The 24,698-nt window shown below is 41.3% G+C and overlaps 16 protein-coding genes across 16 annotated transcripts; 7 read left to right on the top strand and 9 right to left on the bottom strand.

Moving 5' to 3' along the window:
* Positions 1–305: 305 nt before the first annotated feature.
* Positions 306–4,301, bottom strand: GDE1 (glycerophosphocholine phosphodiesterase; the record flags this gene model as incomplete). Its single annotated transcript, XM_018131483.1, has 1 exon — positions 306–4,301. One exon carries the CDS (start codon positions 4,299–4,301, stop codon positions 306–308), a length of 3,996 nt encoding a protein of 1,331 aa, XP_017986629.1.
* A 521-nt stretch (positions 4,302–4,822) lies between these two features.
* Positions 4,823–6,848, bottom strand: CQD1 (Cqd1p; the record flags this gene model as incomplete). The annotated part of the gene is made up of 2 exons (XM_018131482.1): positions 4,823–5,000; positions 5,089–6,848. 2 exons carry the CDS (start codon positions 6,846–6,848, stop codon positions 4,823–4,825), a joined length of 1,938 nt encoding a protein of 645 aa, XP_017986630.1.
* Positions 6,849–7,305: 457 nt separating this feature from the next.
* On the bottom strand, positions 7,306–7,857 carry ARL1 (Arf family GTPase ARL1; the record flags this gene model as incomplete). The annotated part of the gene is made up of 1 exon (XM_018131481.1): positions 7,306–7,857. The coding sequence occupies one exon, from the start codon at positions 7,855–7,857 to the stop codon at positions 7,306–7,308; it is 552 nt and encodes a 183-aa protein (XP_017986631.1).
* A 548-nt stretch (positions 7,858–8,405) lies between these two features.
* On the top strand, positions 8,406–9,164 carry UBS1 (Ubs1p; the record flags this gene model as incomplete). Its single annotated transcript, XM_018131480.1, has 1 exon — positions 8,406–9,164. One exon carries the CDS (start codon positions 8,406–8,408, stop codon positions 9,162–9,164), a length of 759 nt encoding a protein of 252 aa, XP_017986632.1.
* A 304-nt stretch (positions 9,165–9,468) lies between these two features.
* On the bottom strand, positions 9,469–10,797 carry TYR1 (prephenate dehydrogenase (NADP(+)); the record flags this gene model as incomplete). Its single annotated transcript, XM_018131479.1, has 1 exon — positions 9,469–10,797. One exon carries the CDS (start codon positions 10,795–10,797, stop codon positions 9,469–9,471), a length of 1,329 nt encoding a protein of 442 aa, XP_017986633.1.
* A 381-nt stretch (positions 10,798–11,178) lies between these two features.
* Positions 11,179–11,805, top strand: DAL3 (ureidoglycolate hydrolase; the record flags this gene model as incomplete). Its single annotated transcript, XM_018131478.1, has 1 exon — positions 11,179–11,805. One exon carries the CDS (start codon positions 11,179–11,181, stop codon positions 11,803–11,805), a length of 627 nt encoding a protein of 208 aa, XP_017986634.1.
* A 95-nt stretch (positions 11,806–11,900) lies between these two features.
* Positions 11,901–12,380, top strand: AW171_hschr31480 (uncharacterized protein; the record flags this gene model as incomplete). Its single annotated transcript, XM_018131477.1, has 1 exon — positions 11,901–12,380. One exon carries the CDS (start codon positions 11,901–11,903, stop codon positions 12,378–12,380), a length of 480 nt encoding a protein of 159 aa, XP_017986635.1.
* A 64-nt stretch (positions 12,381–12,444) lies between these two features.
* Positions 12,445–12,849, bottom strand: POP7 (ribonuclease P/MRP protein subunit POP7; the record flags this gene model as incomplete). Its single annotated transcript, XM_018131476.1, has 1 exon — positions 12,445–12,849. The coding sequence occupies one exon, from the start codon at positions 12,847–12,849 to the stop codon at positions 12,445–12,447; it is 405 nt and encodes a 134-aa protein (XP_017986636.1).
* Positions 12,850–13,026: 177 nt separating this feature from the next.
* Positions 13,027–14,193, top strand: PEX32 (Pex32p; the record flags this gene model as incomplete). The annotated part of the gene is made up of 1 exon (XM_018131475.1): positions 13,027–14,193. The coding sequence occupies one exon, from the start codon at positions 13,027–13,029 to the stop codon at positions 14,191–14,193; it is 1,167 nt and encodes a 388-aa protein (XP_017986637.1).
* A 168-nt stretch (positions 14,194–14,361) lies between these two features.
* On the top strand, positions 14,362–15,036 carry DPC25 (Dpc25p; the record flags this gene model as incomplete). Its single annotated transcript, XM_018131474.1, has 1 exon — positions 14,362–15,036. The coding sequence occupies one exon, from the start codon at positions 14,362–14,364 to the stop codon at positions 15,034–15,036; it is 675 nt and encodes a 224-aa protein (XP_017986638.1).
* Positions 15,037–15,349: 313 nt separating this feature from the next.
* Positions 15,350–17,443, bottom strand: SSE2 (adenyl-nucleotide exchange factor SSE2; the record flags this gene model as incomplete). Its single annotated transcript, XM_018131473.1, has 1 exon — positions 15,350–17,443. One exon carries the CDS (start codon positions 17,441–17,443, stop codon positions 15,350–15,352), a length of 2,094 nt encoding a protein of 697 aa, XP_017986639.1.
* A 238-nt stretch (positions 17,444–17,681) lies between these two features.
* On the bottom strand, positions 17,682–19,421 carry NPL4 (nuclear protein localization protein 4; the record flags this gene model as incomplete). Its single annotated transcript, XM_018131472.1, has 1 exon — positions 17,682–19,421. One exon carries the CDS (start codon positions 19,419–19,421, stop codon positions 17,682–17,684), a length of 1,740 nt encoding a protein of 579 aa, XP_017986640.1.
* Positions 19,422–19,692: 271 nt separating this feature from the next.
* On the top strand, positions 19,693–20,304 carry SEC66 (Sec63 complex subunit SEC66; the record flags this gene model as incomplete). Its single annotated transcript, XM_018131471.1, has 1 exon — positions 19,693–20,304. The coding sequence occupies one exon, from the start codon at positions 19,693–19,695 to the stop codon at positions 20,302–20,304; it is 612 nt and encodes a 203-aa protein (XP_017986641.1).
* An 89-nt stretch (positions 20,305–20,393) lies between these two features.
* Positions 20,394–22,553, bottom strand: SMY2 (Smy2p; the record flags this gene model as incomplete). Its single annotated transcript, XM_018131470.1, has 1 exon — positions 20,394–22,553. One exon carries the CDS (start codon positions 22,551–22,553, stop codon positions 20,394–20,396), a length of 2,160 nt encoding a protein of 719 aa, XP_017986642.1.
* A 379-nt stretch (positions 22,554–22,932) lies between these two features.
* On the bottom strand, positions 22,933–23,382 carry UMP1 (Ump1p; the record flags this gene model as incomplete). Its single annotated transcript, XM_018131469.1, has 1 exon — positions 22,933–23,382. The coding sequence occupies one exon, from the start codon at positions 23,380–23,382 to the stop codon at positions 22,933–22,935; it is 450 nt and encodes a 149-aa protein (XP_017986643.1).
* A 250-nt stretch (positions 23,383–23,632) lies between these two features.
* SWD3 (Swd3p) lies at positions 23,633–24,574 on the top strand (the record flags this gene model as incomplete). The annotated part of the gene is made up of 1 exon (XM_018131468.1): positions 23,633–24,574. One exon carries the CDS (start codon positions 23,633–23,635, stop codon positions 24,572–24,574), a length of 942 nt encoding a protein of 313 aa, XP_017986644.1.
* Positions 24,575–24,698: the final 124 nt, after the last annotated feature.

Below are 24,698 nucleotides of genomic sequence, written 5' to 3' on the forward strand. Positions count from 1 at the left end.
AAGGGAGTAAAAAGATTTTTTTTTTTTTCAACTATTAAAGTTCTCTCCGTTTAAGTATGCTGATATGAAGTGAGCTTTTTCTTAGGTGCCTCCAAGCGCAATTTCTATTTGTGAATGGGAGATGGATTGCACCTTTAGGTTTGCATAAAAATACAAAACACCGAAAAAAATAATTTTTCTCTTTAGTATTCACTTATTCGAGTAGTTTTATGGCTAATTTAGTAATCTGGACTGTGCATCTATATATATATATACCTATATATGTATTTTAGAAAGCACTTTATTTTCCATGAGCCTGCGCTGCATTATTCTTCTGCTTTGACGTTCTCCGTAGTTTCTGCGTTCCTTGTAAGCCCACGGCGCACGGCTAGAACGCTGTCTACAATAACTGCATCTACCCCTGCATCCATCTGGATCCGCGCAGTCTCTGGGTCATTATTTTCGGCACCGTAAGTAACACAAACAAGTCCATTGGATTTAACAATCTGCGCCAATCTTGGAGCAATCTTAATTGGGGCCGCAGCGGAAACTATACCTAAAAGATCCCACCGATGGGCGAATAAAATAGCATTTTGTAGCGATGCAGCGCGTGCATCACATCTCGTGGCAACTCCAGCATCAGTCAAAAATAGGATAGGATAGGTAGGCTGTTTAAGTGACAACATAATACAGACATTTGGTTGAAAAGAAGAAAATATGATATCACGACCTTTAGCATTTTCGAATACAACTTCAAGAACAGTATCAACCCAGTGGTTTAACTCCACATTTATTGGACTTACTTCTTCCTCCTCAGCTTCATCGACCATTGGATACTTGCACTCAATATTGAAACCGACGTTTTTTGGTATTTTCTTGAAAAGTTCATGCAAAGTAACAAAACTCGAAGCGATGGCATGTCCTCTAGTGTTGGCCTTGAAAGCATGCTTCTTGAAGGTTTTTGTTAGTCGCATCCTATCATGAAAGACTTCTCCAAGATCACGCGTTGGCTCTTCCGTACCACGCATCATGGCAGATCTCTTCAGTGCTTCAGATGAACCATCACCAATCGATAGCCTGCGGCGGTTTGCGGGAGTGCTGTTCGTGTTGCCAGTACCTGGAGCATCCTTACGAGATAACAGAGAAGAGTCTCTTCCCATAGAGTTCAAATCCATGAACTGCTCTAACGTTAATTCATGCATTGGAATATCAACACCTGATTCAGCAACCAAAAAGTCATGGTAAACAACAGGTATATCATCCTTTGTGAGCTGAACGTCAAACTCCACATATGAAGCACCAAGCGATGCTGCAGCAATAAAAGACTCAACAGTGTTTTCACCTAACTGTAGAGACTTTTCGGAGTTCATATTTTTACCTAGACCACGGTGACCTATGACACGGGTGGAAACAAGAGATTTCCAGTACGTATCTCCAGCTTCTGATGATACATTATCATGAAAGAATGGATTAACAATTAAGAAGTCAAAACGAAGAACTCCCAATACATCCATTGATTCACCGCCAATGATGGGGATTGAGACTTCCTCGGAAATCGGTCTTCTGTTAACACCATACATTTTCGGTTTAGAGTCCAAAAATGCCACCGCTCTGCCGAGTATCTTTTTCTTAGGAGATTGGCGAGAATTACTTCCATCACCCGGAGTGATATCGTCTAGATAATCGGTATCTTTTCTATCATCGTGTTGATATGGACCATCATCTAGGTAAGATGTTACATTAGTACCTCTACCTCCCTCGTTAGCTCTACTGTATAAGTTAACCGACGAGTCTCCATATGTTGGTATAATATCAAAATATATTGTGTAGGTAGTAGAGCCGGGTCTATAAGGAACTTTAAAGTTAATTGGTTCCTTGCTATCGTCAAGTGGTAGGTCAACCACTACTGGTTGCTGGTCCAAATCCTCTGGACATGATATTTCCAAAGATAATGCAGTATCTAGTTCGGTTGATGGTGCATTAGAAAGAGGAACCGTGTTTAGAGAAACAGGTGGATCCTTTACCCTATTATCATTAGTTGCCATCGTAATCAATATGAAAGATTCGTTTTTCTGTAAGTAGTTATGACCAAAGGACTTCACAGACTTGACGGAAATGTTCTCTTTTGAAGGCACTTTTGTGGTATTCAAATGCTTCTTTATTACTCTCTTGTTATTCGAATGATTGGACTCCGGAACCTTATCAACAGTCGATGTTGACGATTTAGCAGACTTGTAAGGAATACTAGCGGTACTGGATGAGGCACATGACTCTCTATCATCAGAAGAAGTTCCATTTTCTGATCTGCAAATCGATTTTGACCTAGGGGCCCGTTCGTCTGTTTTCGTAAAGTTATTCCAATTACTTGCGAATTTGGGGTGCGTAACGGTTTCACTATCGGTAACCCTGACCATTTCCGCAATAGCCAGGTGACCACGTAGTGCAGCATGCTCCATAGGAGTCCAGCCGCTTTCATCAAATAGTTCATACTTGGCGGAATGAGAAATAAGCAATTGGACAATATCAGTATAACCTTCCACCACAGCAGCAAAGATTGGTGTCCATCCAAAAAGTTTTTCACTAATCTCCATGTTAGCTCCTTTCTCAATCAAGTACTTCGCAGCATCATATAGGCCCAACTTACAAGCCACATATAACGCGGTCTCTGAATTATCAGGATCCTTATAATCAATATCAAAACCCTTCGCTGATAAAAGGGACTCAAGCAATTGAGTCGAGTTTAGCCGCGTAGCTAAGTGCAACAACCTAGGAGTGGTCAATGTCACTCCAGGGTTCAAATATGATAACATTTTCTTGATCGTTTGAGGGTGTGTCCCAATAACGGCAAGATGCAAAGGTGTTAGTTGCTCAGAATCACCCCATATCTCAATATCATCAATTGAGATATTTGGATCCCATACATCCCACTCTTTTAGAAAGGAAATAATTACTCCTGTAACTTCGACTAGCCCATATTGAGCTGCATAATGTAAAGGAGTCCTCTTATAGTTGTCTTTTTGCAGTAGGTAAGTCCTCAAATGCACTGGTAGTTTTCCGAGGACATAAGCCAAAGACTCGGGCCAGTCTTTAGAATTAATACCATCCGGACCAAACGCACCAACCAACCTCAAATGAGAAGCAGGAGAAATGGCAGCCTCGAGGTCCAAAGAATCCGACAACAAAACATTCAAGTCATTATTGTTGCTCAGCACATTTTTGTCCTTCCGGCCCAATGCAATAACATGATGGTGAAAAAAGTTACGTGAACTAATATCGGAAGGATCTCCCAGCGTAGGAATACACCCCAATAACTCATCAATACAACGGAAAGACTTCAGCAACGCTGCCTTGTTTAACAGTGCAACACCTACTCTCGTGGGTATATAATCAGTAGACTGATAAACAGATATTAGCTCATTCACTAAGCCAACACCATCATCAACCTCAATTAACTGCGACACAACATCAACCGGCGAAGAACCTCTTCTAGGAACAATAGAGTTTTCACCATTTCCCTTACCGCCTTGTGCCCCCTTCCGATGAGGTGAAATGCTGTTTAATATCTCATTTATTAAGCTCAAATGAGAAACAATATCACTGTCATTTGAAAAACTTAAAGGCGTGATTCTAGCCTTTAAGTAAGAATGCTGCTGCTTAGTTCCTACCTTCTTATCGAGCTTCTTCAAAATCTTGGTAAAGGCACGTCTGTTCAATTCTCCATACCATTTGAGGTTACGAAACTGAGATCTAAGTTCAATCAATATGCTTATTATTTCCGCAATATCCTCTGAAATAGCCGCTGAGCTGGATGGAATCATATCCGATACAGAAAAACCCGTCGTGCTTCTGTTATTATTGGACATTCCATTACGTCCATAGTGATGCTGTGCGTTTTTGGATATCTTCAAATTATTAGGAAGACCTAAACGATTATCATTACGAAGTGAAGAATGCTGGGAAGAAATCTCGGTAAATTGGGCACTAGATAGCAACTTACGCAGTCTGCGATCACATTCCAAAAACTGCGAGTTGTAAAAACTATCAACCTTTTCAATATCCTTGTCTAAAGCAAAGAAAAATGATGCAAGTAGCTTCTTAACGTCGGTGTTATTCAAGTAAATATCACCAGAGTTCCAGCCACTTCCTTTTTTCTTTGGAACTGAACCACTTTGATTGGAATTGGCAGTTTTATTCTCTTCCTCATATATGGAAGCTTGAATTGTGGTAATTTGTTTGATTGTCTTTTTTAAACCTTTATAATTGACGTATTTGTGAGACCATTCAGGGACTTGGTGATTTGGGAAAGTTTTACCAAACTTCATAGCTCATAAATTGCTATGGTGGCGAGTGGGATGCTGTGTTATTCAAAGGTTGGTTCCGGAGGCGTTATACTTTATGAATGCCGAGCTATTAAATCCCCCTATCAAGCTAGAGTTCATAAATGACATTTTATAAAAAATTCTTTAATCACATGACTGATTAAGGGAGGAAATAGAAACCCGTGGTGAGCACGACAGTCATGGCAATAAAAGCAATCATCAACGTGCGTGCGTGCGTGCTACACCTTGGTACAGAATGTGTTTTTAGCCCCAAAAGCCGCAAAGGGACGCGGCTACGGTAAATTAGGAAATGTTAGGAAACGCTAGCATAGCCCAATTGTATACTTTATTTGTGCAACGAACTACATTGGTTAATGACACCCATGAAGAGATCGCAGCTAGATAATGCTGCACAAGATGCTCTTTTAACAGCAAGTATGCAAGCGTACGCCTTAAGATCCTATTTAATCACATATTCCAGTTATTAAGCATTAAAATCATTAGGAAGAGTACTTGTACCGTCCTCAGTAGCTTGGACATAATTGGTCGGATTTGACCAGGTCGTTAATTTGATTGACGGACAGCGACATGAAGTGCAAAACTTCAAGACCTATCCATACCTTTATCATGGACCATTGGTCGTTAGCAGAGAAGGCTTGATTTTCCCTTCTTAGACCATATTCACGTAATAGTGGAAGAGAGCTTTAAGTTTATATGTTAGTAACGATTCGCAATGAATGGAGCCCATAGACAATGCGCCACCATGTAATAAGACAAAAAAAATACGAACCTTGCAAAAAGATCTAACTCTGGGTCAAGCTGGCGACCTATTCCTTCTAAGAGCATAATAGCTACTACCACAGATACAAAATCACCCTCCATTTTTACGTGGTGCGTACGCACCATAGTTAGAACTTGGTGAAGAAGATCCCCAATTGAAACGGACCCTAATGTGAATGCACTCTGTTTAACCTTTTTCACCAAGTGTTCAACCTTTGTACTGAATACCTCTTTTTCAATAGCAGTTTCTGGAGTCCGCGATCTTTCTATCATTAACTCACCGGCTCTGTAGCCGTCAAATCGCGCCAATGCATTGAATAATGCCATGAAATTTACCCTGTTTCGCTCATTGAGCTCTGTAACCAAACCTACATCGATGATACACAACTGTGGAGTATATTCAGTTAGTACTTGACTCAAAGTTTCAACAAATTTTGGATCGTTGTTTTTGTACATCATTCTTAGCTTATCGACAACCTGGAATGTCTCACTCTCAGAGGATAGAACCTTCGTCTTCTTTTTGTCCGTTTTAACAAATCGTATAAACACATTACCAGCATGCAGGTCTGAGTGAATAAAGTTATCAAGGATCATCATTTGAAGAAACAAGTGAGTAAAGGGATCACTAACAGACTTTGATAATTCTTGATCAAGGTCATTTTTTACCCTAAGAAATGTCTCCATAGAGAGTGCATGCACATACTCCTCAAACAAGACCCTCCTAGATGTTAGTTCAAAAAATCCTCGCGGGAATTTGGTATCAATGCTCTTCGCAAAATGCTTATTAAACTTTTCTAGGTTGTGACACTCAATCCGCAAATCAAGCTGCATTTTCATGAGAATGGAGAACTGCTCAACTTCTTCAGGTAGGGATAGCCACTCCATATGAGGTAAAGCGTTTATCGCTCGAGCGAAAAAAGTCATGATCTTCAAATCCCTGCTGATCTCCTTTGGAGCATTTGGGTGAACAACTTTGACAGCACACCATCTATTACCTTCTGGGCCTAAGTCGAGGTTCCTTTCCGCGATAAGTTTCTCCTTTACCTTACCCACATAAACCTGTGCAATAGCGCCACAACCAATTGGATCCTCAACAAATTCTTCAAAAACATCATCAAAGGAATCAACTCCCAGTGACTCAACAATCTGCTTTTTAGTATATGACAAGGCGTGTGGCTTCGCGTTGCTATGAAGATTTCCTAGTTCAAGACATAGACCCTCCGGGAATATGTCGGTACGAGCCCCTGCCCACTGGCCCAGCTTGGTAAAACTTGGACCCGCAAGTTCTAATGCCTTCCTAAACAAGCGATACCAGAGGAGCGAACCTGAAGTGCTTTTCACGCTTAATCCCGTTCGTGAAATCGTCACCGTATGTCCAAAATATGTAATTGGATATGCGACCAACAACGGCAGGAAGATCATAGACAACTTAAAAAACCTAAGAACCGTATGTATTGGTTCTATGATATTATCACGCAAACGGTAGTACGCTTTTACTAAAAACCTTTTGATAGTGCTCTTTGAGACCGACTCTTCGTGTAATAAACCATTCCGAGCAGTTTCCAACTCTTTTGTAGATGTAATATACAAACCCATTTCGAATGTATCACCAGTTTTATCACATTTTAGGGTATCATTATAGAGTGTACTAGTCTTTGCTCCTGCAATAGCTATAGATGTCGTGATCAATAAATAGCGAGCGGCAGGAGACCTATAGCGCACTTTCGTAGCAAGCCTAGGAAGACGCGCAAACCTAAAACTTGAATACATTCTTCAAGTAACCAAATTGATACAATTGCTTTCAAGGGCACTTCTGATCACTGGTGTTGTTGGTCTGCAGCTTATAGTTATTCATAAAATTCGCTTATAAGGAAGATATTTTTCAACAAGAAATTTATATAACCCCCTGACACTTCTTCTACAAATGGGCTTTATAATAGGAGAAAAGGGATGTTTGAGGGGATTGAAACGACTCAATGCTAGTTACAATCCCTAACTATACATATAGATGTTGTCCTCACGTGTTCTCTGTCCTTGATTAAGTTGATATGTATGCGTAGCTATACACATAGAAACATACATAATATATTCATACCAGGAAAGTTTACGATATCGAAGGTGTGGACGCCTTTTCAAGTTCCGCGTGTGCAAAAGAAAGTAACAAGCATGCAATTATATCACAGAAGTTAGACTCGTACAGCAGATGCAAACCGTGGTGCTGCACCTCTTATAACTGTTCTTCCTTAATAACATCAATCAACCAATCAAGACCCTCAGTTATACCCTCACCTTTTATCGCGCTTGCCGCAACAATACTCCAACTCCTATCCTTCAATTCAGGAAGCTTCAATTCCTTAGAAACCTCAGAAGCACTTAATGCACCAGGTTGGTCCTGTTTGTTAGCAAAAACTAACAATGCTGCGTCCTGAAGTTCCTCTTCTTGTAACATCATGTGCAACTCCTTAGATGCTATCGACATACGGTCCTTATCCGTTGAATCAACAACGAAAATAACTGCTGCAGTATTGGCATAGTAACACCTCCAATATGGTCGGATACTAGTCTGGCCACCAAGATCCCACACATTCAACTTCAAATTCTTATATGTTAAGGTTTCGACATTGAAACCAATTGTAGGTTTTGTAGTTACGACTTCCCCCACTTGTAGTCTGTAAAGGATTGTAGTTTTGCCAGCACCATCTAAACCTAATATCAAGATTCGCAACTCCTTATTCACACCCCATAGCCTATCAAACATAGAACTAAATATATTGCCCATATTGAAGTAAGAATGTTGTATAGAGGCACCTATACCCTGTATAGCCTGCGTTATGGGTGCTGTAATATAACTGACTCAATAGTTTATACGTGAAGTTGATTACAAATTTTAACTAAAGATATCTTCCAGATACCCTCGTCGAAGCTGGGCCGTTTTATTGTTGGGGAAAAAAACAGCTCTACCAAACCTCGTACAACATGAGGATATTAGCAACACAATTAGGGTGCAGTGCGAACAGGGCGCAGTGGAAAGCAAGCTGATTGAGCGTAAGCGAGAGCTTAGCTATCTGGAGACATCCATAATGTTGGGGCTGAGAAAGAACATGTTTGTTTGCCGTTCTCGGCGCGGTTTTTGTATAGCGGAACGGGGTTTTTGCTGACTGAAAGAGTTTGTGCAAGGTTACCCGGTGTATAATTTAGTGAGCAATACATAAGAAATAAACTTATAGTGTATATTATTAGCCGATTCTCTTCACAATTAATAATAATCAGAACTTACTGGACTCAAAACAGGTTATCGATAGAGGGGACTTTGTAAAGATATATAGTATGGTGGCGACGTTGATTAGAAGCTTGCTCCGTGATTGGAAACGGATGCAGCATACAGGTCTGAGGGGCAATTCAAGTGAAAATAGGGAAGAAGTTAACGGTAATGCAAATAATATTTTACCGTACATTAAACCTCAGGACAATAATGTGCACATATGGCATGTAGTTTTATATGATGATTTACAAGAGCTTGAGATATATTGCATGTGTTACTTTAAGGTACGTAATGACGCAGAACCGACTGTTGTTATGAGGTGTTGTACGCCGAACTCTTGCGTACCAATGAATAGAAATGTATGTTTAAGCTACCTATCACCGATATTATCTCAGGGTTGGTTAGCATTTTACGCTCAGCTCAGGTCTATGTTTTTTGAGTGTGTTGAGCATAGAGAATCCGGTGAACTGATGAAGACATGGAATCGGGTTGTTTGTAAGGAATTTGGGTGGAATTTCCCAACTTTAATGGATAATTACAACGTTACGCAGGAGGGGTTAAATTATGTGAATGAGTTGCTTGCGAACGAGAACTTTAGCATGAGAAAAAAGCGGGAGAGATTGAATCAAGGTTTTAAATTCCAACTAGAGGGTTTAAGTCCTCAGAATGATTTATTGGCCTGTGATAACGGCGCTCGTGGCGGCAGTGCCAGTAGTGACGATGCATGCCTGACACGCTCAGTGAAGCGCCAGACGCTCCAAGGCCGGCCATTGTCGAGGCTCAACGAGATTGAGGACGACGATTACAGGAGGAAAAGACAATAAAACCTGCTGATTCCATTAAAAACTTTTTTCCACGTCATTATTATTAACATTATTCATCATTATCATCTCAAGAAAAAATTTAGCTTCCATATCTTCGCTTACATCACTTTTACTTCTCAGTCTGGAAGCATAGCGGCAATATGGTGCTGTTTGATCTTAATAATTGCCGGTACTCTGGTACAGTAAATGGCAATGTCAAAGCTGCATTACGGACACTTTTACTAGGCACTAGTATGTTAATAAATCTATAACATTAGATAATAATTTATTACATTTTAAAAGGGATCGTATTTAATTTTAATGCTTAAAGTTTGCTTTGTATCACGCTGATCATTTCATTGCCAATCTTAGTTGCTTCTTCGAACATAGGTTGGAAAAATTGCTGCACTTCTTCGAACTGCTGACGGTAGAGATCGTAATCACCGAACGTGACTAGTTGGGACCAGGTACCTACTGCGCCAACAAACTCCAAGTCATCGGCTCTAAACGATTTGTCTGAAAAGGTAGCGTCTATTGTCTTTTCTAGAAGACCTGGTTTTAAAAACAAATATTCCGTAACCCCCAAAAAGATACGGAAAAGAGGTGTGCTGCAAATCATATGGTCGTAGGGGTTGATACCAAGGTGGTACCAACTATCAGCAATAGCTAAAAGCGATAGGTGGGAGTTAGGCAGAACGTCAACATCGTCCGTTTTATCGTACTTGGCAATAGTGTGTTTTTCTAGCATCACGTCTTGCAACATCAATGGGCCTTCATGCTTCGAGAATATAAAATCCTTTGCCTTCTGTAGTCTTTCCTTCAATGCTTGTTCATTTCCTTCGAGGAATAGTGAGAAGAGTGCCTTAGAACTCTCAGCATACTGCATGATTTGCTGGCGGGCTGCATCATTCGTAATAGCTAAACCAGCATAGACGTGCCACTTATTAGAGTAAATTCGGAGCGAGATATTCACTTTCACATTCTCGAGACCGCCGTACCACTTACATGGCCCTACCTGCCATGGGTATAGTTTCCTTCTGTACCATGCAAGGCCCATACTTAAAAATGCTGCGTGGGTTACAGCCTGTGTATCAGCCGTAATTCTATCATGCTCCTCAGCGGTCAAGTATACGTGCTTACTCTTCAAACATGAGAGTACAGACTCGACGAACGGTAATGAGTCAGGGCGAGATGTCCGATGCGCAATAATCACTAAAGGCTGACCCTCCGAACTCACACGCGGACCATGTAAAGAATGTACCGTAACAATGTCAAGATCGTCAGGCAACTGTTCCTCAAAAGCCTTGATTTCCTCTCGCTTACAACTGGTCTGCCCACCAACAACAGCACCAACTTTTGTGGAGGACCCGTATCTTGCTACTATCTTCCCAATATTCGCTGCCTCAACGGAATACATGAGATAATCGCTCATACGAGCTACAAGATGACCATTCGCAAAAACTCTGAAACTAGCACCCTTATGCTTCTCTCTCAATTCCTCATACCGTTCCGGACGATCGCAGCAAATAACATTCCAACCGGCTTGTGACAATTTTTCAGCGTACATCAGACCCATATCGCCGAGTCCGATTATACCTATGATTTTCGTATCCATCCAGTGCTTAACCTGAGCATTCTCCTCAATAGCTGTCATTTTTTATCGCTATCCTACTTTTTGGTAAACATCAGCAACTCTAAACTTGTGCCATCTAATTTACGGCATCAACATTTTCAAACGGTCAACTAAGACTGAGCTTCTATCACGTGTATTACCAGGTTCTCGAACTTTAATATTAGCCAATAATAAAATAAATAGCAATCTCCTGAGCAATTTGATCCCCTATTTCTTTACTCTACACTCTTGAAGATTTGTAGCAAATTTCATTTAAGAACAACTTTTATGTTTAGGGGGCGGGTATAATTCCTCGGCGCTTAAATTACACTTGAATGAAGAATAACGACACCAACAACAACAAATCTAGGTTCGTTTAGGTTTTGCTAATCAGATTGATATATAATAGGAAGCCGGAAGATCATGATTTTGACGGTTGCGGAAGTTACTAACGAGCTATTCAAGCCTTATGGTATGATTGCTAGTCCTGATGATGAATACACAAAAGTTGTTGATACATGCAGAAGTTCAGGCATGAGTGGGAGTTCTAAAACCGCTCCGGTAGTTAAATTACCACTTTTACTGAATGTTGATGAACCACTGAAGGATTCACGGTGGTATTTTGTACGTAGTTATACGAAAGCAGATCTTAAGAGGAGGTTTACGAGTGAAAAGAATACCCGTAAGGTGAAAGTTTCGCTCAATGCTATAGAAAAACAGCCATTTTCTATGCAAACGTTCATTCCAATGGGCAGAGGGCCTGAGGATATAGCTTATGTTGTCGTGGTGGCGATTCCAGATGAAACTGGAGAGCCCGCGTTAAACACTTTGCAGGCGTTTGCGTGTAAGGGCACGCAGGCAATTACATATAATCCTGGGATTTGGCATTCTCCTATCATTTCGGTAGGAGATCATGAGTACTTGGACTTCTATGTGCTAGAATGTGTAACGGAGAGCGGAAACCCAGACGAGCCGGGCCATGTCGAAAGGGTTTATGTAGGGAATGGCCATAAGATAGAACTATATTGCTATCCGGATGATCAACAATAATGAAATTTTTTTCTTAAGAATGGCGGCAGGACCGTGAGCTAATGATAAGAGCTACAACTATGTTATGATGAGCAGCACCTGAATCAGTTTTCAACATGTCCAATAGCGCAGAAATACCATTAACTACCGATGATCCAACCGGTATTCTCCCTAATACCAAGATTGGGCGCAAGAACCATGCGATTACGAAGCCCATCACCGTCGATGCGGAAACAGCAGAGGTTTTGGTCCGCAAACCGACGGGCAAACCAAGGCTTCGCAAGGGTCAAAGCGAAGAGAACTACCAAGAGCAGCTCGTTGAATTCTTTGAAAACAGCAGAGGACCTCTGCGTACGGAAGAGGGATGGATGGACGCACTTGACATAGACAACACGTTTGATATAACAATAAAACAAGAAAGACAGAAGCTAACGGCCTATTGCCAGCGGCTTTATTTCAGAGGCGAATACGCAGCTTCTTATGCCATGGCCATGAAACTGCTGCCGAAATATGAATCAATAAACCATAAGAATAAACTCGAGCGGGAAATCTCAGAGTTACAATACATAATGACCCGCTCCAAACCACATATCTAAATATTTGTTAAAAGCATTTACCCTTCTATAATTTATAATAATACATAATATCATTGCATTAACTTTACACCACGTAGATCCGAACTTCTACACCACTGACCTTCCGCAACTGCAGTTCAGTCTCTCTATCTTCTTCATTCACACTATCCTCTCCATCGCTGTATTTTATAACTTCGTCGACCACTTCTGTACTGGCCGTCTTAATCACTACTCGGTGGTTCTTATGCTCTTGAAAATGACATCCAACGCTAAGGGTCTTCTCAACAGCTTGACCCATGCCCATTAGTGTAATATATTTGTCAGTGTTAGCGGGTTGTTTCTCCAACATCTGAAGCATTTTATTTACTCTTTTCAGAGCGCTCACGTACGGCGTTTTAGATTTAACATAGATCACACGCTTAACGGCCTCCTGGTTGAAAGTCTTGATCGTTGGATGCTTGCGAACCACTAGACTCTTCCCTTTAGACATTACTCCGCCTTGCTTGCTGTTTGGTGGAGATAAGTTGAAGTTATCGCTGATAATTACTTTCCGAATTTCACATTTACTTGATCCACCCTTTAAGATACAACTACAAAGAACAGAAGAAAGTGGAATTATACTTTAGTTTAGAGACTATTGTCCCCTCAAAGCTATTAATCCCTTGCAATGGTTGATACTACGAAGTATTATGCAAAGTTTGTGCATAATCATGTCCAGAAGTCGTCGTTAACGTTTACAACATCCCCTGTTGTTTCGAAGGCCCTTAGCCAATTTTATCCGCTTTTAATAGTAGTTGACTCTGTTTTGAATAATTTAATGTGGATCCAAGAGGATACTAGTCTCGGCTTTATATACTTGTTATTGCTTTGTTTAAGTGTTAAGATCCTCGAACCGAGCGTAGATCGCTCCCTTTGGTTCTATAACTGGGTGGCGTTTGTGAGTTTGTCATTTTTGGTATGTTCTGTAATATATAATATCCATTCTACCATAAGGGATATGAAGAAGGATGAAGCGCCAACGGTCGATGATATTATGATTGTTCTGGAGTCTGTTATAGATAAATTAGACAGGATGCGGATTGAGATCGTTGGCGTTGGTCTGCGGAAAAGACTTGTTGCTAATAGTTGGGCAATTACGAAGCTAATGCTGGTCCTGATGCCTTTTCATTGGATTATCTTAAAGATGTTGTCCCCAATAAACTATCTCATGATGTTCTTGGCGCTTGCCGCCACGTACCACTCCGCTTGGTTCCAGAGTACTCTGAAATTATGCTGGAGAAGCCTGCATGTGCGGATGCTCTACTACAAGCTCTGGTCATACGATCCCAGCAATGCCTGGTGTACCAAGCCTGTACAATACGAAGTTCTAAGTGAAGAGCACATCCCGTTCCCTAAAGTTCCCGAGAACTTAACTGGTGCTAAACTCCAGCTTCATGTGCAGAACGCACTTACAGAAGAAGATATAAGCTGGAGTGATCGAGAGTTATCGCCAGATATGAACTACGCTCGTGTTGAGGTGGTACAGTTCCACATTAGCGAGAATGAAAGAAAATGGCCCGTGGATGGCTGGACAGGAACCATGCTACCCTACGAACGCCAGCATTACTCACTGACTTTGGACCCTCTACACAGAGATTCTCCTTCTCCGTGGAAGTTGCAAGAAGAGCTATCACCTGAATGGTGGTGGATGGATGACAACTGGACTAAATCGGCTTGGAAATATACAGATAGTGAATGGAATTATCTTGGGGACAGCGATTCCGTTGGCTGCTATAATAGATGGAGGGAATGGAAACGTAAAGCCTTTAAAATAATTGAAAAGGGTAACATTTGATGAATTATGTAACTGTCACTGACGTAGATGATATTTTGACGTAACTCCAGAAAGCCGTTTAAAGCCATCTAGATGATTTTTTCCGACATTTAGCTCTTGATAAATAAAATAAACGAGGACTTTGAAATTTGGTTCGCATTGGTTCTCCGCATAAATAGGGATGTTAAGATGTACAATCATGGATATCGAGCGTCGTTATACTTTGGAAGGTCTTATACTTGTTTAAGATTACTTCATAATAAGTCTACCGCTAAAATGACTTTTGAAGGTAACACCAAAGAAATTAAGACTTCGGCAGAAGAAAGAATGAAAGGTGTATTCGGTAATAGGCTTAAGGGTGAACCACCAAAATCTTCCAGTCGCATGCTTGTTCAAGAAAGTCGTGTAATAGGAGGCGTTACAGTACCGGCCAAACCTATACCACCTGATAACTGCTGTATGTCAGGCTGCGTACAATGTGTCTGGTTACTATATAATGATGATGTGCATGAGTGGAGGAGTAAGCGGAAGATGGCAGCAGAAGCCTTAAAAGGCACTAATATAATATGGCCGGTGGATTTCAACCCACCGTTAAGATTATTAGACATTGCTAACGTACCTATATCTCTTCGAAAGAAGAAGCTAGATCTTGAAGAGCGTGCAAAAAAGAAGACGGTATTCACTTTTCCCAAGAGAGAGCAGCCGCCTCCACAGGATGATACCAAGAAAGAGGTTTTTCAGGAGACTCAGGAGGCCCAGGAGGCCCAAGAGGCGAATGAGGAGGACGGCGAGTGGGACAATGTTCCTACATTTATCAAGACCTTCACTGAGTTTGAAAAGAAGAAGACTCAAAAACAGGCATAGCAACAAATCTCAGTGTGCTTCTAGTCCCTTAGAGCATATTTATGTATATTAGTCTATTATTCATTGCGCGTATATAATTTCATAAGCAGTAATATTCTAACAGCTATACAGTTAGCAGTGTTTACAATAATAGACTTCCGTGCTTTGCTAAGTGGCACATAACACACAAATGTGTATATAATAAAATGATTGCTGATTCGTTATATCAAGTTTATAATACTATAATTTATCATTTAAGATAGCTACTAAATGTACAAATTGTAATCGGTTAGAGGGACACAGCTTAAGAACTGGTTCAATGGTTTTGTGTAGCTTAATCCAAATCCACATCACCTTCGGCGTCAACCTTTTGTTGCTGATCAGTTTCCTTTTGTTTTTCAGCGGCAGCTCTTTCAGCAGCTAGTTTTTCAGCCATTTCAGCCATTTGGGCAGCTTCCTGCTTGGCTCTTAGAGCTTGTCTCTTTTCTTCTTCCTTAGCTTGGTATCTGCCCTTGATGACATTACCTATAGCGGCCAACTCTTCATATTTCGCAATGTACTTGGCCTTGGTGGAGTCATAACCCTCATCGTACAACCAGTCTTCAGCCTTGGTTAGCATACCCCTCAATTTGTCCTTTTCTTCATCAGAAGCGAAAGAAGCGTATTCTTCGTCCAACTTACCACGCAAAGTGTAAATGTATTCTTCAAGAGCGTTCTTACGGTCCTCAGTTTCTGCAACAAGCTTGTCTTGAGCAAACAATTCATTCTCAGTTTCAATGAGCTCGTTCAGTTTTGCCTCTTCCAAAGCGAAAGTGTGGGCCTTGATGCGCAATGTGTCCTTCTTGACAGTTTTGGTGACTTCCTTATATTCAGGCTCAGCATCTTCTGGAGCATCAGCTGGTAATGGGAGTGCTTCTTTGACCTTAATGTCCTCAACAGTGTAGGCGTCCTCGATAGTATGGAAACCGGATGGGTCACATCTCAACTTTAGCTTAACGACAACAGAGCTTTCACCTTCTGGAATCTTAACACCAGAGATATCCCAAGAAGCAATCTTTTGAGCAACACCAGCTGGAAGACCTTCAGTAGTGGTGTATTTGGCCTGCATGGAGAAGTCACCAGTACGGTACAAAGTAATCAACTTAGTGGATGGGTAGGTGGAGCCAGCTGGGAAAACTTCAAGGTGGTCCTCATCTTCCTCTTGCTTGTCCCAGTGGTAGGAAACAGAGTATGGGTGGATGTCCTCGAACTTAAATGGCCTGACTCTCAAGGTTGGAGAGTGGATGGCACAAATGAAAGCTGCACCCTTAGCAATTGCCTCATCTTGGTTCAAAGTGGTTGATAATGGCTTACCGAAAGCCTCAGAAATAGCGTTCTTCAAAGATGGGATACGAGTAGTACCACCAATGATTTCCACAAAGTCAACACCCTCTGGAGTCAACTTGGCTGCAGCCATAGCCTTTGTGACAGGCTCGGTAACACGCTCCAATAGAGGTGCAACAAGCTTCTCCAACTCTTCACGAGTCAATTGAGATGAGACATCAACATCGTTCATCACAGACTCAATGTTGAATGGGGCGGTAGAGTTAGCAGACAAAACCTTCTTTAGCTTTTCTGCTGCAGTTAGAACTCTGTTGTAAGCCTTAGGGTTAGATCTGATGTCGATCTTATACTTGGTCTTGAACTCATCAGCAAAGTGCTCCGTAATAGCACGATCGAACTCTCTACCACCAAAGTGCTTGTCGTACGCAGTACCCAAGACCTTTAGTTCACCTTTCTTAAATGCTGCAATAGTACATGTGTAGGAAGAGTGACCGATGTCAACGAATGCAACAACTCTTGGCTTCTCATCGCCTTCTGGCAAATCATTCTTGAAAACACCGTAAGAAACCGCTGCTGCAGTAACATCATTGATAATTCTAACAGGGTTCAATCCAGCAATCCTGGCTGCATCTGCTGCTGCATATCTTTGCTCTTCAGTATACCAGACTGGCACAGCAAGCACCACATCAGTAATTTTACCCTTAGTTTCCTCAATGGCAGTGTTCTTCACTTTATTAATGTACATAGCAGCCAATTGGATAGTAGAAAACACTTTTTCCTCACCAGCAAATCTAACCTTGACACCAACCTTATTATCATCCATCTTTACCAACTGGGAATAGAAGAACTTGGACTCATGTTCAAAGTCCGCATCAGTGTAATCCATACCAATAACTCTCTTTAAGTTATCAACAGTATTCTTGATGTTTGAAGTTTGCTTATTTTTACCAGCTTCACCTAAGAATCTATTCTTTTGACCGAAACCAACCAAAGATGGTGTAGCACGGTTCGAGACTTCATTGACTACAACATCAATACCTCTGTTTCTAGCTACAGCTAAAACTGAGTTGTTATTACCAAAATCCAAACCAAATGGTATACTCATCTTTTCAATAATTCTATAGTGTTCTTTACTAAACAAACCGAGTATATTGACCAATCTTCGACCTAAGTTAAGTTTATAACATCTTCGACTTATAACATTGTCCTTTGCATGTGTGGCGAAAATTTTTCCCTTGCCCCCGATTACAATAAGACTCCCGAATATTCTAGAAAAACGTCAGAAGATCAAGACTTATAGATATTAAAAATGGTTGAACTAGGTTCTAGTCTGTTCAAGATGCTCAAACAGTCTCCTGCATGATCATTAGCAGGGTCTGCCAGCCTGGTGTGGATGTTAGCTCTAGTAGTGCTTCTTGTCTATGCTCTTGTGGACCAGTCGCAGCCTTCACTAGTAGTTTCCACTCCTGAGGGTTTAGAACTTGTAATGTGCTTACGTAGAGTAGCATGTGGAAGTTTGATAGCTTAGATTGGAGTAGATTGATATCGTTTCCGGTCGCTATGGCGAATAGATATCTTTTCAGTTCGTAATAATCTTGCGAAAGACCCATGGACTGCCTGTTCGACCACGGAAAACCGGACGTAGTCGAAAAAATGGGAGATGAGTTGTCGTCATGAAGGGGGAAACCATGGGTGAGGGAGACGATGAGGTAGTCCACGGGGAATGCGGGTTTTGCGTTTTCTTTTACGGTAATGTTATACTCGTTTTTGCGCATGTAGAAGATCTCAGGGACGTATCGAACGGCTGTGGTGTCATTTATATAGGCCATGGAAGGGTGCGTAGAACCGCTGATCATGTCTGCATCGACTAGAGCTTCTGCATCGGTGGAGACCTGGTAGGCTGAGACATCGATTTCGCCTTTTAGGTTGCCGCTGATGACGCACGTGACGAACTTCGAGGAGAAGTAGCCCTGTTGGCTAAATCTGCTGGGGTTTGCGTGCTTTAGCTGCTGTTTAGCCGCCATTATGACCTCTAGAGATGAGAGGAAGAATGAGTTCTTGTGGCGCTTGCAGAAAACGGAACCATCACCGTTTCCGGCATCAGTGAGGTCAGTAAAGATCATGCCTATTTGCATCAACCCAAACTCCTCTGCTAGAGCATTGACATGTTGCAATTCTTTCTCTACTGTCTCTACATCAAATGTAAGCCCGTCTTGCTCGTTGCTTTGCGGTGGCTCCCAAATGGCTTCAATCACAGCCTTAATGCCTAATGGTGTATTGTCATAGTGAGTATAGCTACCGTAAAGGTAACCGAAGCGTTGGAGCCCAGTGCTTCTCCAGCTTTCTATAAACTCGTTTATCAATTCTCCCTTTTGAAACTCGACATGGTCCACCATTCTGAACTCCTGAACCTGTAACGTGATTGCCGATGGCTGGCATTTGGAACAAATGCCCTTAGGCCAAGGAGCATGTGCGGAAGGACAGTTATTTCGAACTTTGAAATCAGGCTGCGATAAAGGCGGAATATAGGAGCTACCGCTGGACTTCTTATTTGTGATCTCATTTAGTTCTTTCACATGAGAGTGGAATGCAATGTGTTTGATATTGTTTTCCTGTTTATAGGTCCTATCCCAGGGGGGCAAAGGCGAGCAGTACTCGCACATACCCTTATCACCGTGCTTACAGAACTTAGACCTACTACGAGGGATTAGACCATCCATTTTTTCTATTTCCTGGTCTACGGGCAACTCCATAACGGTCTTCGATGGACTGGTACCAGCGTTCTTGAAAGAGACACTTCCTTGCGTAATCTCGGTAGAACCTTCAGAAGATGATTCTAGTTCCTGGTAACGCAAGAAGAGCATATCTCCATGCTTTAAACTTAGCGAACTTACAGTTTGATCAGCCACATTACCTGCTTGGATATATTCTGTGGGGTTATCCATTTTAGCAATTGATATCAAACCTAGATCAACAGTAACTTTGTTCTGCTGTGACCAACGCTGAAGCACATCACGAAACAATTCAGTTTCCAGGCATTCAACTCTGCTTGTTCCCCTTTTAGATCTGAATCGTAGAAGCATGTATAAAACTCAATTAACTGATGATATATGATAAAACTTAGTGAAAATGCAAACCAAATCTAGATAGAGGTAGAAATTTAGTTAGATTCCTATATCTTTTCCTTAGTTACTGATTTTTTATTATGCGGTGGCAAGGAAAGGTTTACGTACTTGGTATCTTAAGCAAAAACTTTGTTGATACACTTTAAGTTCTTTTCAACTCGAACTTCAACGCAGAAACAGCGAGTTAAAAGAGTTAAAACAGCTGTACTGAGGCCTAAGTATTATCATAATGTCATCCAATAATGGTGCTAAAGGTAACGGTACCTTTTTTGATGAAGATACTCCTTTAAGAACAAAAAACGTTAGCGTTTACACTCCATTGATCTATGTGTCTATTTTGATCATCTCTCTTATTGTATTCGCTAATAAATATAGAAAGAAGAAGCTGGAAGAGAGATCCCAGTTACCTAGTATCTTTGATGAGCATAATGCTCGTGATTTGTACTTCGAATTGAAGGAATTGTCTGAAACAGAGAAAGTTCACGAAAAGGTTATGAAAGCTGCTTTATTGAATAGAGGTGCTGAGGCTATCAGACGTACAATCAAGTTGAAAGAATTTTCCCCTCAAATGGAAATCCTATATAAAAATGGTTCTGTTTCAGAGGAATACTGGCAGCGGTATCAGAACGAGATGAAGTTGGTGGACCATGAATTTAAGCAATGTCTTCAAGAATCAGAAAATTTGCAACCAGGTTGGCCTCAACTGTTTGTTACTGTTGCTAAGGAGATCTGTTTCAACCAGGCGTTGCAGAAAAGGTACGACTTTATTCTCACAAAAAGGGACAATATCATAAAGCAGTGGGAACTTAAGTTGGACGATAACGGCAAACTACTTGATTGAAATTTCTGATAACGAACCCAGGGATGATATAGTGCACAAATAAAAATTACAGTACATATATATTATAAGAGTTTCGACTATATATATACTCAATGCCTTTTTCCTTTCTTTTTGCAGACAACTTGGAATTCCCAATCGTCAGCGTCCCCTTCTGGAAGGGTTAATGCTTGGCTCCATGTGAGATTATCTTTCAACTTCTCTTCACATTCAATACGTCTCTTCAAGAACTCAGTTGCAAATCTTCTACCATCCATTATCGAACTGTTGGAATAAATAGCATCTGCAATGATTTCACGGGACTCGTTACCAGCAGGTAAAGATAGTAACATTTCCAAAACGTTGTTGACCTTGACACCTGGTGAAAGGTTCATTTGTGATCTACACCAATTCAGGAATTCCCGACGTGCGGATGTGGAAGCGTTCCCTGGGTACAATAAGGGCTTTGAAGTGGTTGATATATTTGCAGCGCTTGCAGGCTTCTTTAAGTAGGGTCTCATGTTATTAGCGCTTGCAGCACGCAACTTATCTGGACTAATGTAAGAATTAGCGGAAGTTAATACTGGTTTTGGAATGATCTTTGGCTGCGTATGCTTTGTTGTGACGGTTGTCCACTCATCCTCGTTAGTGTTAGACGCAGACTTTTGAGAGTTGTGTAGCCTTTGAGCATCCTCCCATAGTTTTTTTTGCTTTTCGATAAAGTCCTTGTCCTTAAACCGCTCTGGGTATATCACTTCGGGGTCCTTTTCAGTTTTTGACGAATCGGTAACCTTTGTTTTGCTTGCCCACGATGCAACAGCAGTGATTGGAATATGTTGATTCTCCTGTTTAACTATTTCCTGCTGCATCTGAAGTGCTTGTTTACGGCTATTGCTTAAAAATTCTTGTTGTTTCTTCTTCCTCTCTTCCTCTTTCTTCTGCTGTATTTCCAGCAAGGATATTGTATCATATACGGGCATTTGCTTATTAGCCCAAGGCGCTGGTTTACTGGTGATTTCATTTCTAGCAACAGGCTTCCTAGTGGCCTCTGTATCTTTTGAAGCATCGGCTTTCTCGGCCGTATGCACGATAGCAGGTTCTTCCTGCGAAGCTTTAGAGTCGGAATTCTCCGTTACTTGCACCGAATCGGTGGTCTTAATGTTGTATGATTCATTATTTGCGACAGGCTTTGTCTTCTGATGATTAGTAATAGCTGCTTCCTGCGCTAGATAAGACGATTGACCTTCTGACTTAAGGTCAGTTTTTTGTTCTTGATCTATCTGCTGTTCAACCTTCTCCTGTGAAACAGCATGCTTCTGAGACTCGCGCTCAGATGTTTCCTTCATAATCGTTAACTTCAAATTGTGCGCATCCATCTCAAGACTGAATTCTTCATCGGATAACGTCTTCACAGTTCTTGAAAATGGAATCACAACTGAAACTTCTTGATAGTGACCCCCATCATTATCCTGCAATTGCATAATCTCTCCATAGCTGTAGTCATGATTCTCAATTCTTGCTGGAATCTTTGAGCTGGCAACAGGCTGAGACTGCAACGGCGGATGCAAAGACACGGGGGATGCAATGCGCGACTGCACAAATGATTGCTCCTGTAATTGCTGTTGGAACTGCCAGCATACAAGATCAAACTTCTTGAAAGGCTCAATAAAATCGTTAACTTTGGTCATAAGCTCCATAAGCGTGATAAAAGTATTCATATCCATGCCGAAAGGATTTACGACATTTCCGCTGAATTTGATCTGCAAAGTCTGCATAAAAAATCTCTGGGCAAACCAAGAATCCATCATACCTGATGTAAAAGGTCCTTGAATCTGCCCTGCATGGTCAATATAGTTCCATTCCGACTCTTTGCATGGCATTAACGGAATAAACTGGGACCCAAATCCTGACAAAGACGCCGTCGGAGGCATTATCGGGTGAATTCCTCCAGCAGAATTAGCCATGGGGCGCTCAAATTGCAACGGGATATTATTCGCAGTCTGTGGCGTTGCTGCTGTTGACGATAGCGACGTTGTAGGGGTCATTGGTTGCTGAAAACCATTTGTTTGTCCCCACGAACCCATTAGGGGCTTCTGAAACTGCGCCTGAAAAATCCCGCCATCCTGCTGTGAACCACCAAATGGAGATTTAGCACGTTGCACACCTATAGAATCCATTAGTGATGAGGGATTCTGATAATCAGCCTTTGAAAAAGATAAATCTCGTAACTGTGCAGCTATTGCATTTAAACTATCCTGGTGGTTAAAATTCATTATTAGCGTATTTTAACCTTGGTAATGACGAAACAAAAACGAATATGATTTGCAACTAAGTATTTAAGACCTCAAAACTTCAACTGGAATTGCTGAGCTAAATATATAATTAACTGTAACTTCAACCTATTTTTAAGATACGGGTAAACAACGTAGTTAATAGTCCTTATATTATAACGAAAATTTTTTTTCCTCTAAGCACATAGCTTGGCGAGCCGGGTGGAGATGCCTAGCCCTTCACATAATAAAACACCGGCCGGGTAATATGGTAAATAATGACAAAGAACATTAGTACAGTTGCATATATGTCATATATATGTGCTTTATATAGTATGTACTCTTAATGGTTATGCATTGAGACGTTGGCTATGGCCAGGACCTATCTTATATTTAAAGCACCTTCTATTTTAGTGTGAACATCTGAACTGAACCCTAGAGATGAATCTAAAGCTTCAGAATCTGGGAATACGTCTTCCCAGTCAAGGGAACATTCCTTGTTTAGTAAGATATCTCTGTGTATATTTGAGGATTCTCCTATAGGGTTAAAGTCTGTCTGTTCAACGATATTTAGTTCCATTAGGCGTTTTACGGGTTCTGCTAGACCAAAAATCTGTTTATATTGTTCGTGGGTGCGTCTGAGAGCCGTTTCATCCCAGTTTCGTAACCTAGACTCTAGTGGGTGTCTATCATTCATTTGGGTGTTCATTGGTTTTGCAGCTACCTCCTCACGTAGCTTATCAGGAAGTCCTGGGACGGCATTGGAGGTAAATTTTGATGCCGATAAGGCACTTACATTCGTGCGGAAGTCGCTTGGGGGTACAATGTTCATTGCTGGCGGGTTTCTGCTCTCCTGACGGACGTTATGAGTGTTGTTTATCTAGGGAGCGGTTAGTTAGTTTTTGCCACTGGAGATCAAGAAGCCGAAATTTTGCATCACGTGGGCTTGAAAATTACCAGAGACTTTCGGTGGTTGGTAAGATGACCATCCTGACGGGTTACCGGGAGGGCAGTAGTGCAGTTACTATTCTTTAAGCGCTTATAAGAGGTTTTCGGAGCTTTAAAGTAGTATAAAATAGGCAATGCTGCAGTTTGAGCGTTCAATCGCGATACCGCGAGGAGATAATCTGTTCACGTCTTCGAAGATTTCCCCAAATGGGGACTTTGTTGCTATCTGTGACAACGTAACGATATATGTGGTTGAATTCTCATCTGGGAAAATCCAAAGACTACTTACAACCCATTCTGAGCCAATTAACGATATTTGCTGGTCTCCTGATAGCCAATGTGTTGCTAGTGCGTCGGAAGACTTCACAATTGAGATCACACACCTCGAATATGGGAAGATACACACTCTTACTGGGCACATAGCACCAGTATTGGCATTAGTTTATAACTGTAAGGGGAATCTGCTGTGTTCGTCATCTATGGACGAAAGTATAAAGGAATGGGACGTGCTGACAGGGACAATTCTGAAGACAATGTCAGCACACTCGGACCCAGTGGTTTCTATAGACATCCCTCAGTGCGATCCTACTATTCTAAGCTCTGGCTCTTACGATGGTTTAATCAGAATATTTGATACCAAGACTGGTCACTGTCTAAAGACACTAACATACGATAAAGATTGGAAGACGGACGATGGTGTGGTCCCTATTTCACAGGTTAAGTTCAGCAAAAACGGCAAGTTTCTGCTGGTGAGCTCTCTCGATGGCGTTGTAAAGATATGGGACTACTTACGCGGCTGTGTGGTACGAACATTTAAGCTACATGACGAACCTCGCAAATTAAAACATTCATGTGGAATCGACTTCCTATACCCTGAAGATTCCCCAGAGCAACTAGTTGTGGTTGGTAATGAGGATGGAACAATTGCATGCTGGAATGCACAATCCAAAATATTGGAACAAGAAATCGAGGGTTACCACCAAGGCGGTCCAGTTCTCTCAATTAGCTGCTATAAATCAACGGTTTGTACTATGTCGCTTGATGGCGAGTGTAATTTATGGCGGTGGCATAAGTAGGCTGGTGGTCTTCTTTAACTTCGATAATGTTTTGTTATTGTGTGTTGGTGTTGTTCGATAATGTAAGCGTTGTAGATTTTTCAACGCGCGAAATTCATCTCTTCTTCTTAACAGATGAGTAGAA

This window comes from Eremothecium sinecaudum, chromosome III (genome assembly GCF_001548555.1).
Source record: "Eremothecium sinecaudum strain ATCC 58844 chromosome III, complete sequence".
Classification (NCBI taxonomy): Eukaryota; Fungi; Ascomycota; class Saccharomycetes; order Saccharomycetales; family Saccharomycetaceae; genus Eremothecium; species Eremothecium sinecaudum.